Here is a 14,975-nt window from a genome sequence, read left to right on the forward strand (position 1 = left end):
TCTTCTTCTTCTTCTTCTTCTTCTTCTTCTTCTTCTTCTTCTTCTTCCCCTTTTCTTTGTCTTTCTCTCAAAGTTAGGGTTAGCTTAGCTACCTCTATTCTGGGCAGTTTCTCTAACTGGTTAGTCCATCTAGACCATCAGGAGACTTTGCAAACATTTTTCAGGGATGTGGCATCTTTGAGCTTGTTCACTGCAGAGCTTTGTCTGTATCTATACTTGGGGGACAGTCTGTGGTGTCTCCGATGCCCTGCTGTGTCTACTCGCACACATTCTGTGATAAGCCATGGTACTCGAGCTCCACCTAATGTCTATGCCTAGAACTACAGGCTGTGGGTGCTAGACCAAATTATTTTCATTTCCTTTGTTCTCAGTGGTTCCCAGTTTAGCAACTTTTCTTGCCAGTGCTTGCTTAGATTCAAAAAAGACAGCAAACAGTCCCTCTGTTAGCACTTCTGTCTTTCCTATGGAGGTCCACTCGGACAGAAGCTTATTTCTTCCCTGTCTTCTTGAGAAGGGTTGTGGGCTTATGTGAGGTTTTATATTCATCATCCAAGGGACAAGACCTTTTAAGCAGTTTCTGGACTTCTTCCAAGGCTGAAGGGTTCATATATTACAGTTTAATCTATGTTTCTATAGGGAAAGGAGTTTGGAGTTTCTTAATCTTCAGTATTGTTGACATTATACTATGTATTCTGATTTCTATGGTATCATTTTTTAAAGAATGATAATTATTTGAATTTGATAAGAATATAGTAGATTCCCCATTTCTTTTTCTCTTATAGCCATTGGGGAGTAGGTAGAAGGGGGAGTGAGGTGGCAACCATTTGTTAGGAAGGTGCAGGAATGTGGTTAAGTTGTTGAAAATGGTATGAGGCAGGGCATTATCCCTGCTGTCCATCTCCGGATGCCAATTCAGCTTAGCAAAAACTCCTAAGACCAGTTTTGAAATCTAAATTAGGTATACACTAACTTCAGATTGATTTAATCTTGAAAATTTTGTTGTTGTGCTGTTTGTTTTAGAGAAGTCTACTTTATGGGAAATATTTTTCCTATGTGCTTGTAATAGGTTTGCAACCTTTATGCCAATGATCACATACTTTGAGATGCCTTTCTAAATTGTTGATAGAAAATCACCTCCCTTTGATTCGATAGGTCTGTCATTTTAAAGTACTTAGATAATAATTTTAGTAATTATGATCTTTGTTCTAACTATTCTGAAAACCTGTATTAGTTATTACTTCTCTCATTGCTCTGATAAAATAACTCAGAAAGTAACTTGAAGAAGGAGATTTTTGATTTACATTTGGAGGGTTCAGTTCAGTAGATTAAAGCAGTTTGTTTTATGTGGTAAAACAACGGATCTTCGGAAACAGTAGATGAAGCTGCATGAGATTGTTTGCCACTACAGGAACTTAGTTTTAAAACTAGGGTAAAATGGGGCTAACTTGGGCAGTTCAGAGGGTTAGATATGGCATGAGAATGCCTCTAACTGTGGTAGCAGGACATACTAGTGAGCTGATCATATTACATATGCATTCAGGAAGCAAGGGGATGAGTACTGGTGAATTCCTTGTTGTTGTTTTTTTTTTTTCCCCTTTTATTCTATTTATGTTGTGTAGTCTTGTGACATTCAGGGTAGCTTTTTTCCATTTTTGTTAAACTGTTTTTGAAACATTTTCACAGACACAACCACAAGTTTTGTCCTCTAAGTTATTCTACATCCCATAAAATTGACATTAACTATCACAGTGCCCATCTTAAAAATAGTTTATTTCTAAAAACATCATAACAGCAGAAAACCTTATTAGTAATTTGGGAACTGATATTTTAAAAATATAGTTTATCTTTCTGGCTAATGAGTGCATCAAACTCTTGCCAAAAATTGAATATAAAAACATTGTGGAATAATTATTTTGTAGAATACTACTTTTAAGTAAATTGGCACTATTAATGAGTAAGTGTATAAATGAAAGAAAATATGAATATAGCAAAAATCAGTAAAATTATTATTTGAAACATTATTAAATGCTTTTAATGTTATATAAATTCATGGCCTTGAAATTCCCATAAGGTTTTTCTTTTACAAGTCTGATTTTTGTTTATATTACTTACAGGGCATGCATTTTCATTTTTTAACATATGTAATGACATTTTAAAGAAGTAAAACATGGTGTTATGCTTATGTTAAGAAACTGAAAATAGGTCATTTTAATCCCTTTATTAGAGAGATGGCATATTAGTCAGTATTGGGGAATCTGGAAGGAAATGCTCTATTGCTGTGAGGAAGATGAGGAAGTCTTTAGACTTGGAAGTTTGATTTGGTTCTCAGCTGTTATAGGAATGGTTACCCTTACCTTCACCTAGGACTATATTCTTGGAACATGCAGAGGAATGAATCAGTAGTTGCTTCAGTATTGGGTGACCCTGAACTGAAATTGACATGATCTACTAATATGAGCAGCTTGAGGACTTTATAACCATGGTAGTCTTGGCCATATTGTATTTACTAACTATATAGGCTGCTTTGTGTGACCCTCAAAGCCACTCATGTCTTATTATGATTCTGTAAACTGTCTGTAACCTGAATCTTTTGGGAAATCTCGAACACAAACCATTAGGTTGACATCTTAGAGAGATGAGGTCAGAATTCTACTAATTCTGATAATTTTAAGACAGTCCAACTGCTAGTAGTAGGTAACAGTGAACTTTAGGACTTGAACATTAGTGAGTTTGTCCTTTGGTGTAAGATATTTAAATTTGATTTTTTTGGTTAAGTTAGACTTTTTTTGATCAGAACAATGCTGCAAAGAAAGAAGAGTTGGAAACAGCAAACAAAAATGATTCTTCAAAAAAGTTGTCTGTTGAGAGAGTATACCAGAAGAAGACCCAACTTGAACATATTCTCCTTCGTCCTGATACATACATTGGATCAGTGGAACCACTGACACAGGTAATTACTTGCTAAAATTGATTAATATTAGGGAATATGCATATCTTCTTTTAAAATATTTTAATACAATTATGGTTATGTAGTTTGTAAGTCTGTGATTTCATGTCTGTCTGTGATCATGATTAAGAAGGGTAAGAGAAGCTAAGGATGTAGCTCACAGTGCACAGGAATCTGGGCCTGAAACTCATACTAAAAGAAAAACAAAACAAAACAAAACAAAACAAAAGTGAATCCTGAGAGAGATCCAGGAGAAATGAAAGTCTGTTCATTACGTTATGGAGATAAGTACACCAGAATACAGGAGCGTAGAATATAATGGTGCCGTAAGATTTTTTTTTTTAAAGTTCAACACAGTGTATTCAGTGGTTTACTTTAATAGTGGCACATTCTAGAATTGACTATGCTTACTGTGGACTTGGCTTACATATATTATTCTGTTTGATTCTAACAATTTTGGGAAGCCCAAAGTCAGGCTTCTACTGTTTTATTCTGTGCTATTTATTCTAAAGAATGAAGTGAAAGTATAAAATAAATAGATGTTTTTTGTAGTTTTAAATATTACGTAGATACTGTTTCTAGTGATTTTTAATTCTTGACAGAAAAACAGTAATCCCTAGACCTTAGGGACTTGTTTTGGGGTCCCCATATGCTGTAGAACAGTTAGAATTAGGACTGCTAACCTCTGCTTTATGTAACTGGTAGAGAGACTGAAATCAAAGGTGTTTTTTTTGGGCACTGGGAATGAGCTCAGGGTCTTACACATGGTTAAACATAAACTATTACTGAGTTACAGCCTTATATTAAAGCTGGCCTATGTGTGAATAAAATATAAGCATTACAAAGTGAACAACTTTCCATTTTAGTTACTTAAGTTCAGTGTGACTACTGAATTTGACTTGAGCTTTACTTTGAAAGGCCGTTTTAAATAGAGTAAATTAAAATATGGATTTTTGTTAATTTCTTTTTCTTGAGACCGGGTTTCACTTTGTAATTCTGGCTAGCGGTGAACTCACTTGTAGCCCAGATTTGACCTCAAATTGTAGCAGTTCTCTTTTCTCATCTTCCTCTGAGTGTTTAGATTACAGATACGAACCACCATATCTTGTTGACAGTGGGGGTTCATGCTGTGTAAAATTGGAGTTGGGGATTTATGTTGTAAAATGTGTTTTGAAATCATTCTCTTAACACAGTTAATGTGGGTGTATGATGAAGATGTAGGAATGAACTGCAGAGAGGTTACCTTTGTTCCAGGCTTATACAAGATCTTTGATGAAATTTTGGGTGAGTACTTACTTAGGATGTAATGCATGTGTTTCTACTAATGTCAGAGTATTGGCCCAGCTCGTATCAAGCAAGTTTTGCAGTATAATTTAAAAAATAAATATTTTGCTGGGTTTTGTTGATACACACACACACACACACACACACACACACACACACACACACACATATATAAAACATATGTATTAAGTATGTTCATTGGAAAATTGACACCCAGCTGCAATAGTTTTATATTTGTTTGCTTTTTAGCATTTTGCTTATGTTTGTTCATGTGTTGAAGTTAGCGTGTTGCATTTGTAACCCCATAGAAAACCTTTACTCTCATGTGTGCTCTCATCTGGGGTTTATTACCATCAGGGTTACTTGGGGAGCATGTTACATAGGGACAAGTCCTTAACTTGGCAGATTGTGTGAGTTGGAGATTGGACATGGAAATTAAAGTTTTTCTTACCCACTGGTTAGGTATTCCTATTGAGCAGCTTAGTTTAGTAAGCTCTGCTCTCTTCTCAATTCATTAATACCATTACAATGAAGTGGCTATGCCTTATTGACTCAGACAGTGCTTATGCTCTGTAAATGTCTTTAGCCTTAGACTATCTAGACATTCTCTGCTTGCCTCATTAATGTTGTTTGAGGTTTCTTAGACTGTGATTGTGTAGATCTCTTAGCTTCTTTCTGTAAGTCCTTGGAGAAAGTGATGGAGTATACCTGGTTATGCTTTGCATTTACATTCTGGTCTCAGACTGGATGCGCCTATTTTAGGCTTTTACATGAGCTTTTAATCTGGAAGCTGAATGTTTATGTTTGTAATTTTTGGTGACACTGATTTTATAAAGAAAAAGTATCTTTATAATCAGTTTAAGAACATAAGGGCTTTAAATTTTAAATCATAAAGGGCATTATAGACTTAAGTTCAAAAATAACTAGTTTACTCTATATAAAATTATTAGTTTATTGAAGGAGATTAAGAAAAGGTAACTATTTGTCACCAAGATGTAAAGTAAACCAAATGTTTTAGCTTGGATGGGGTTATATGTAGATGTTTTTGCTCTTTTTTATATTTGTAGGTCAGTGAACACCCCCTGCCTTGGGGGTGTGTGTGTGTGTTTGTGTTTTCCTGTAGCATAACAGTAATTTGGAATTACTGAGTAAAACTTAGCTTTATTTAGAAAACAATATTTTTATAGTTGAAGTTAATAGTGATCGACTGTCACCACTTGCTGATGTTACTACTAAGCTGGGGTGCACATATAGTTGTGCTCATAAGTTGATATAATCCTGTATGCTTTATTTCTCATTGTGCTATTTAATTTTGTAGTTAATGCTGCTGACAATAAGCAGAGGGATAAGAACATGACCTGTATTAAGGTTTCTATTGATCCGTAAGTATATTTCAAGTTTAATTTCTTTTATGCTAAGTTGTTTTATTCAGGCAATTCTCAATTTATGAATAAATGTGTATTGTATATGGTTTTACAGCTTTGTTGTTTTCCTTTTTTTGGACTTGGTTATTTTTTCTTTTCACTCTTTTATTATGTCGATTTCCTCAGAAAGTACTTCCTTAACCACTTTAGTTGCTAGAGCAGTCATCCATCTTTTCTTCTTATTTTTCTTCAGGACATGAGGCCGAGACTGTTAGTGTTATTCTGGGATAAATTTATTCTTCATGACTAGAATTTGGCTCTTTCCATTATATATGTCTTAGTTAATAAATTGAAGCCTGCTGGGTATTATAGAATGCTTACCACATGTTTGGCTAGTTAGATTTCACTGTGATGATTTTGTTTAGAAAGATGTATATGGAAGAAGTTAAGTGAGAATATTCAATAGTTTTAATAAAATACTTGTTTTCTTCATGCCTTTGATGAAAGCTTTATACCTTTTAAAGTCAGTAGTGATTTAGTATAATTAAGGTGTTTCTCTAATAAACACAGAAGTTTAGCCATTAAGTCTTACTGTCAGTAATTTAATTTCTGAGGTCATAGCTAAGATTAATGATATAATAGAAATATAAAACAAAAATAATTAGTATTTGGTTGTACCATGAAATTAATTGCAAATTTACAAAATATTTCCATGTATCTATGCTATTGAAGTTTGTGAATTTTATTTTCTCAATTTTTATAGATAATATAGTCTAAAGACTATATAATTAAGTATACAGGTACTTATAAGTTAAAACTTACACTGAAATTATTCAAGGAAATTTAAGCTGTCATAATTATTTTTCTTTCTTGTTTATGAAATTATCAGTTAAATACAATAAATAACCTTTATATTTTTTTCTGAAGAGTAAGGAGTGATATATATTGATTAATTATCTGTAAGCTTGTATAAAATTTAGAATTAAATGATTGTGGTAAAAAAACAAAGGGAAATGTGGCTTTTCTTAAATGCATTTTGCTTGTTTGCTGTAGTAGGATCATCCAGACTGGCCTAAAATTTATCATCTTTCTACCTTGGCTGAGAATGTGCCACTATCCTCAGCTTTGCAGTCCATCTTTGATGGACATAGTTGCTATTGTTTAGTTCTTTTGTGTTAATTCTTAAAATTATTACTGTTGCATTTAAAAATGGCATATGTAATCTCAACAAAGTGAAAAGAAAGGGAGTTGTTACCAACTTACTATATTATCCGTACAGCAATTCTCTTTTATAACTTTTTATTCATGTTTTTAGTTAGTCACAAAATAATGAGTTTCACTGTGACATTTTTATACATGCATATCATTGTAACTTGCTCATATTTAACTTCACCTCTACTCTTCTGATTTTCTGTATGTGTGTTTAAATTTAGATTCTGCACATGACAGAAGACATTCCACATTTTTTCTTTTTTTTCCCATTATGTTTAAAAAACACTTTGTTTTAACTCCCTTGTAATCCAGATTCTTATGTGGACACAAGTGAGATGTATATGTAGATTTATTTGGCTTTTAGTGATTATTATGTCAGTATTTATTTATCATCGTCTTATTCTAATTACCACTTCTAGAAAAGTCTTTGTTTTTTTCGAGACAGGGTTTCTCTATGTAGCCTTGGCTTTCCTGGATTCACTTTGTAGACCAGGCTGGCCTCGAACTCACAGAGATCCTTCTGCCTCTGCCTGCCTGAGTGTTAAGATTACAGGCATGCACCACCATACCTGGCTTCTAGAAAATGCTTTAAGGAAAAATGGTCAAGGATGTACTTTTTACTTCTTGATTTTCATTTTGTTTATAAAGTCATTGATTCAAGTTATGGAATTTTTTTCTCATTCTGGAGTTTAGCATATAGTTAAAATTTGAAACAAACGTTTTGTTAGAAGTTGTAGAGTTTTAAATTTGTTTTGTGTTTTAACTGTAACATTTTAGCTTTATGCATTTCCTATCATAAGGTTATCTTTTTTACTATATAAACCATAGATGTTTATATAGTATAAGTATGTTTATGTTTTTATTGAAGTGAATTTTATTTCAGAGTTACAATTTTTACTTCAGTTTCTAATTTAAGAAATCATTCTAAAGCAGAATTCACATGGGGTGGGGGGTGGTATGCTGTTTCTGGCCACATTTTCTTCATTTTTTTTTTTTTACTTGTACCTAACATTCTATCTATCTATCTATCTATCTATCTATCTATCTATCTATCTATCTAAATTTATTCACTTTGCATCCCAGCTGTAGCCCTCTCCTTAGTCTCCTCCCAGTCCTACCCTTTTTCTCCCCCCATTCCCCTTCTTTAGTCCACTGATAGGGAAGGACCTCCTCCCCTTCTGTCTGACCCTAGTCTATCAGCTCTCATCAGGGCTAGCTGCATCAGCTTTCTCTGTGGCCTAGGGGCAGGGGATCAAAGAGCCAGCAGATGGTGGGAACTAAGAAAAGATCATCCTCAATGAGGTAACCCAGAAGCAGAAAGACACATATGGTATATACTTACTTATAAGTGGATATTAACCATATAATACAGGATAAAACATACTAAAATCTATAGTCCTAAAGAAGCTAAACAACAAGGAGGATCTTAGGGAAGAGACTGAAACCTCATTCGCAAGGGCAAATAGGATAGACATCTGAAGTAGGAGAAGACAAGAACATGACAGGAGCTTTTCACAGGGGGCCTCTGAAAGACTCTACCCATCAGGGTATTGAAGGAGATACTGAGACTCATAGCCAAACTTTGGGCAGAGCACAAGAAATCTTATGGAAGAAGAGGGAGATAGAAAGACCTGGAGGGGACAGGAGGTCCACAAGAAGACCAGCAGAGCCAAAACACCTGGGCTCAGGGGTCCCTACACTCCAACCATGCATGGAGAGGACCTAGACCCTCTGCTCAGAGGAAGCCTATTAGACTGCCCAGTTTCCAAGTGTGTTCTCTAGTAAGGGGGAAGGGGAAGCAGGAGCTGTCTTTGACATGAACTTAACATTTTTATTTAGCAGTTTCTTTTAAAATTTCTTTGTGTATATGTGCCTGAGAATGTCTTGTGGGAAGAAGAAGATAATATTCAATAGTTATACTATTTGGCTTAACTTTTGTTGTGCTTCCCCAAAGTATTCTATGATGGAAGAAAATGTCAATTGTAAAAGGTGTAGAAATAGATCAGTAGTGAGACATGCTACCAGTAGTGTGACAGCTATTCCAGAAGTTAGAGAATTCATCACAACCTATAGGGGAGTTTAAAGATTATTATATATTGGATGGATAGTATTGAAACAACTCATTTTCTGGCATCTGTCTGATTAAAAATCAAACAAACAGGACTAGGACTGTAGCTCAGTGGTAGTATAAGCTTACAATGTGGGGGGCTGTAGGTTTGTACCTCAGCACTAGAACAGAAGACTGTGGGAAGCACATTGACTAGAGTTTTGACTATTTCTTTAGCCCAAAGATTGATGCTTATTTGTAGTTGAAAGCTTAAAACTATAACTTTCAAGTAATACTTAACATGTTTTAGAATACACTTTTTAGCTTATTCAAACTGTTCTTAGAAACTTTTTAGAAACCAGTTTGAATGATGTATAGGCTTACTGAAAATAGGAAGTACCAAATTTAAATTTTTTGAAATTATGATGAATGATAATGAATAATTAAACCAATTATATACAGTGTATGCAAAGCAGGTAAAAACATTTGAAAGTGTTTTAAAGATCTGTAACTTTCCATTTTTCTCTGTTTACACCATACTTTTCTTTTTTTTAAAGATTTTATTTTTTTATTTTACATACATGAGTGTTCTATCGGCATGTACACCTACACACCAGAAGAGGGTATCAGATCCCGACATAGATGGTTGTGAGCCACCATGTGATTGCTGGGAATTGAACTCAGGACCTTTGGAAGAGCAGGCAGTGCTTTTAACTGCTAAGCCATCTCTCCAGCCCTACATCATACTTTTCTACTTTGATTTAGAGAGAGAAAGGAATAGAGCAAGTAAGAGAAGAGGGAAAGAAAGTGAGAGAGAAGAGAGAGAAAGAACAGAGAAAGTGAAAGAGAAAGGAGAGAGAGTGTGTGTGTTGGGATCGCCATAGCACATGTGGAGCTGAGAAGGCAATGTGTGGGATCAGTTCTGTCCTACACTATATGGATCCCAGGAATGGAACTCAAGTTGTTTAGTGTGAATGACTCAGTTTTGTATTCTGTGAACTTTTCTTATAAAATCAGTACTTAACAGACTATAGGTTTTAAACCCAAGCTAGTACTGTTTGGAAGTCTAAAAACAAACAAAAAAGTAGTGCGATGCATGGCCTTTGCTCCTAGTGTCTACTATATTTACCTTTGGTGTTAAGACTCACAAGTGAAAGACCAACAGGCAGAGTGAAAGGGTTATATACTTTAATGTTTAGTTGTAGTTCCAGAAAGATTATTATCTGCCAGGGAGGGAACGATTATCTCATCTCATGAAGGCCATAATAACAATTTAGGGTTTTAAAATTATTATTTTCCTATTTTTACATTGCGGAGAAAAACCTAATTAAAAAGTTAGTGGAGACCAAAGAAAGAAAATCCCAATCATTTGATTTTTATCAGTGAAGACTCAGGAGCCAGATGCTAGGGTGAAAGCCAAGTAGCTCAGAGAGGCAGAGAAAACACCCAGCTGACCTTCCTACTCAGCCAACATCCCAGAAGGAAAACGCCAAAAGGCTTTTCTTCTTCTCCAGGCTGTATTAAATATCCTTCTCTCATTGTCCCTCCTTTCTGTTTAATCCCTGTCAGCTGGTTGCTTGTTCTACCTCTTGACCTAGGGTTAACTTTATTTAACCCTGTTTACAGAAAGCTCTTAGGTTAAAGTTGTGTGCCAAGGCTGAGACACACCAAACAAGAAACAGGTTTTTACAGTTTACAATCTTGGGGTTCACAACTGGGATCAAATATCCTGCAATATAAACCGACCCTTGAAGTTTGGGCAAACTTTGACTAGACAAAGGAAAGAATAAAAAGATGTTATAATTAAGAGAAAGTCCAATGAACAAAGAAAAAGGAATTGTGAATGGATGTGAATAACAAAATTCAACCCAAAGAAAATTCGTTTGAGTCTTACCAAGTGGTGGTATCTATTCACAGGAATATGGCAGTAGGCCTGTGACTTTAACAGAGCACTTTTGAGTTTGACTTACTGCAAATGTGGAACTGTGTATGGTCTTGAGAAAGCTGTGCAAACCTGTCAGTTACATAGGGAGACTACATTGGAGATCACTGTGTATGCCATTACTAGTTTAAGCTGGCTATGACTGACATTTAGACTGAAATAAAGGATTGACACTGATATGAAATTAATTTAGTAAGACTTGATTTAATTCTAGAGAATGATCAGGAGAACTGAGTAAGAAATGTCATCAACATTTGACATATTTGGGAGACGTGACATGCAATTGGACAGTAAGAAAAAAGATACTCTGTTGCTGATTTGGGGAAGTTTCTTTAACTTTTTCATTTATTAATTATTCCATAGATCTTACATTGATTTTATCTTTAAAATTTTTATTACATTTTATTCATTTGTGTGTATGATATGTAAATACATACCAGTGTACACTTGTAGAGGTCGGAGGACAACTGGGGTGGGGATGGTTCTGTTCTATCTTCACCATATAGGTCCTGTGGATCACTAGTCTGGGTGGCAAGTACCTTTATCTGGTGAACCATCTAACTGGCCCTGATTGTTTGGCTTTTATTGATCCTTCTAAATATATGGTAACTACTATAGCATTTGAAATACTAACATGTGTTTGTAAAACATTGTGTCTAAGAATAATTTGGAATCTGATTTGGCAGTCGTTAGCTTTTTTTAAGCTGATTTTTAGTATTCGGCTTGAAATGTGTCTCTGAAAATCTTACTCAGACACGAGTGACTATTTATCACATTTCCTAAAGCAAGATAGTAGGTGAAACTTTTTTTATCTAAGCTACTGCCTATGTCAAGGGTCTGTTACTAATTAGTAGCCTCTGTCTAATATCATTCATCTTAGAAATTAATGATTTTATGATAGAAAATTTAAAAGATTTAGACTAGGAAATAGTTGTATACTTTAAAACCTTTAAAGTTGTTTATTACCATGATTTGCAACATACAAAATATAAGTTGAAAATGGGACACAGTTTAGGCTGCTATGTCTTTTTCTATATATTGTATAGCTCTAGCAGATAGTTGGAAAATGAAAATGGTAGTAGCCACTGGTTATGTATGCATTTCCAAAATACAGCAGAGAAAATCATGCCTAATGGCTTCTTGTAAAGTGTGCCTCATTTTTACTCTTATCTTGGAGATAGAGAAAGGTTTCTTAAAATTTTATGGTCAAATCTTGCAGACCTTACTGATCCTCATATGAGTTATGTCTCTAATACTGAAGTACATGTCTTCATCAAGCTATGCCATTGTTTTCCAGTTGACAATGACTTACATTTTGCTTGTAACCATTCAAATTTATATTACAGTTCAATACTTTTTGTGGAAATTAAAATATTTAAGTTTAAGTTCTAAATTTTGCTTATGTATTTACAGTGAATCTAATATTATAAGCATTTGGAATAATGGGAAAGGCATTCCAGTAGTAGAACACAAAGTAGAGAAAGTTTATGTTCCTGCTTTAATTTTTGGACAGCTTTTAACATCGAGTAATTATGATGATGATGAGAAAAAAGTTACAGGTAAAGTCTGAATGGAATTTTGATTAATAAGTATCACTTTTCTTAGTATAAAATTTCTAAGTTCTTATTTCTTATGACATCTCATGTGAGGAAACCTGTGACATTTCATTATGAGGAAATCCTCTTTAAAGTTAATATTTTTAAAAAATCCATCATCTGTTTTGGTTGTATAGTTTTGATTATATCATCTTAAAAGCATGCCTAAAAGACCACTTAAGCATGCTTGAAAAATACAGACTTTTAGAATAAAATTGCTGAAATTCTGACCTAATTGGCAGTTAGAATTTTGATTTAGATAACAATACTATGCTACCCATCTGTTATTATATACACACATGTTCTTTAATTTTTTTATTATTTTATTCTATGTGTATGGGTATTTTGCCTACATGTATGTTTTTGCACCCATATGTGACTGGTTCCCACGAAGGTCAGAAGAACTTGTTAGCTCTCCTGGATCTCTAATTACAGATTGTTGTGAGCCTCTATATGGGTGCTGGGAATTGAATGAACCCAAATGCTCTTAAGTGCTGAGCCATCTCTGTAGCCCTTGCATATAGTCTTTTAACTTTTTTCCTTAAGTAGATCAAGAGTGAAAAATAGACTTTGTATATAAAGTACTTTGGATATATATTTTGCTTCAGTATGTTGATAACTTCTTATAAGTCCAGGGCTCTGAGAAGTTATATAAATGAGATGACTTTTTTAGAAAGTTTAGATTTCATACTCACCTAGATTTACTGTGCCGCAGGATATGAAACTTATTTTTCTTAAAATTTGAAGTAATGAATCACAAATCCTTTAATGATATTTCATTGTACGGTATATAGTACCTATTGTATTACTAAATCCCAATAATTTTTAATATAAAAAAATTAGACATAGAACTAGTCAGTCAGTAATTGATAAAATGATACAACAAATAGAACTGTTTTATGTCAGACTTGCCCTACGATAGGTAAGTTAATAAACTTCTTTTAAAATAACTCTAACTAAAATCTTCATATTTAATTTGTTTTACAGGGGGCCGTAATGGTTATGGTGCAAAACTTTGTAATATTTTTAGTACAAAGTTTACAGTAGAAACGGCATGTAAAGAGTACAAACATAGTTTTAAGCAGGTACGAAAAAGATATGTCCATTTTTAAAATTTCTTTAAAGTTGTTTTATTGTTTTGCTTAGATAATAGAAGTTTAAGTATAAGTTTTTCTGTTTTGTTTTTTTTTTTTCTAAGTATTAAGCAGGTCACCAAAGAGAAGCCAGAATGCGTAGGAGATTTTATATAGCCTCTTTATCATCCTCTTAAGGCAGGATGCTTTATTTAGCAGATACAATCACTTAAGCATGCTTGAAAAATTCCTCACTGAGTCATCAAGTTCATATTTAAGAAATGTTGGCAGGGAAAGCATTTTGAATTTTACATATGCCAAAATAATTTTATCATATAAATGTGTCTGGTTACTTTTATAGAAATCTGTGGGAATATTGAATGTGAGAATTGATTCACTGCCTTTGTATAAAAGCTATATAGTTTATTTTCATTACCAACCTTGTGTAATTGTAATATTTACAATTTTTGACTTTGATATTAATCAGTTTCAAGATGTTTTTTTTTGTGAGGTTGGAAATTATAAATGTGGTAAATGAATGTTTTTGTGAGCTAAATCTGTATTATGAAAGTTAGAAGCAGTAAAGAAATACTTGCATATATTTTCTTTTAAAGACATGGATGAATAATATGATGAAGACTTCTGAAGCCAAAATTAAACATTTTGATGGTGAAGATTATACATGTATAACATTCCAACCAGATCTATCCAAGTTTAAGATGGAAAAACTTGACAAGGACATTGTGGCCCTCATGACCAGAAGAGCATATGATTTGGCTGGTTCATGTAAAGGGGTCAAGGTCATGTTTAACGGGAAGAAGTTGCCTGTAAGTGTCTTTTATAAAATAATTTAACAGTGTTATTTGTAGACTGCAGATAGTTGTATCTTGCTTTTTAAATATTTCCTGATCTTATTTAACTGGTGTGTTTAGATGAATATATTTTAAAATTATTATTGATTTTTTGATCTATTAGTTGTCAGCTTGCTAGCTAATTTCCATTTCTTGTATATTTCCTTTTTTTCTGTCTTCTGATCATTCAAAAAAATGAATCTCATATTATTATCCTTTGAAAATCTTTTTAGTAATTTCCATAGGGTTTGCAATAGGCATCTTATTTAATATCTCACATATAGCTAAAAAACTTTGTCTCTAACCCCAGTTCTCTCTTCCACTTTTTGTGTCATTGTCATCAGACATTTTATGTGTATGTGTGTGTGTGTACATATGTACATGTGCCATGCTTGAATTTGAAGGTCAGAGGATAATCCCAGCTATTGGTCCTTGTTTGAGACAAGTTGGTTTTTGTTGTTGTTGTTTCCACTGCTGCACCGTGCAGCATATGGTAGGCATGCTGACTGTCAGTTTCTAGGGATTCTCCTGCCTCTGCCCCAGTTTTTCTGTAGTCATTGTTGCAAATGCTTGGCTATGCTTGGTTTTATATTGGTTCTGGGGATTTTGACTCAGGCCCTCATGGTTTTACTGCAAGTGAAATTATATCACTGAATTATC

At 33.9% G+C, this 14,975-nt stretch overlaps 1 protein-coding gene across 1 annotated transcript in view; it reads left to right on the top strand.

Annotated features, from left to right (window-relative positions):
* The window catches only part of Top2b (DNA topoisomerase II beta), a gene marked incomplete at its 5' end in the record, with an annotated part of 63,395 nt that overhangs the window by 13,444 nt on the left and 34,976 nt on the right, over positions 1 to 14,975 (top strand). The window contains 6 exon segments of the mRNA XM_055599068.1: positions 2,795 to 2,950; positions 4,141 to 4,231; positions 5,550 to 5,613; positions 12,210 to 12,355; positions 13,379 to 13,476; positions 14,079 to 14,291. Coding sequence (XP_055455043.1) covers positions 2,795 to 2,950; positions 4,141 to 4,231; positions 5,550 to 5,613; positions 12,210 to 12,355; positions 13,379 to 13,476; positions 14,079 to 14,291 — 768 coding nt within the window.

This window comes from Psammomys obesus, unplaced genomic scaffold (assembly GCF_907164565.1).
Source record: "Psammomys obesus unplaced genomic scaffold, mPsaObe1.curated_primary_1811, whole genome shotgun sequence".
Classification (NCBI taxonomy): Eukaryota; Metazoa; Chordata; class Mammalia; order Rodentia; family Muridae; genus Psammomys; species Psammomys obesus.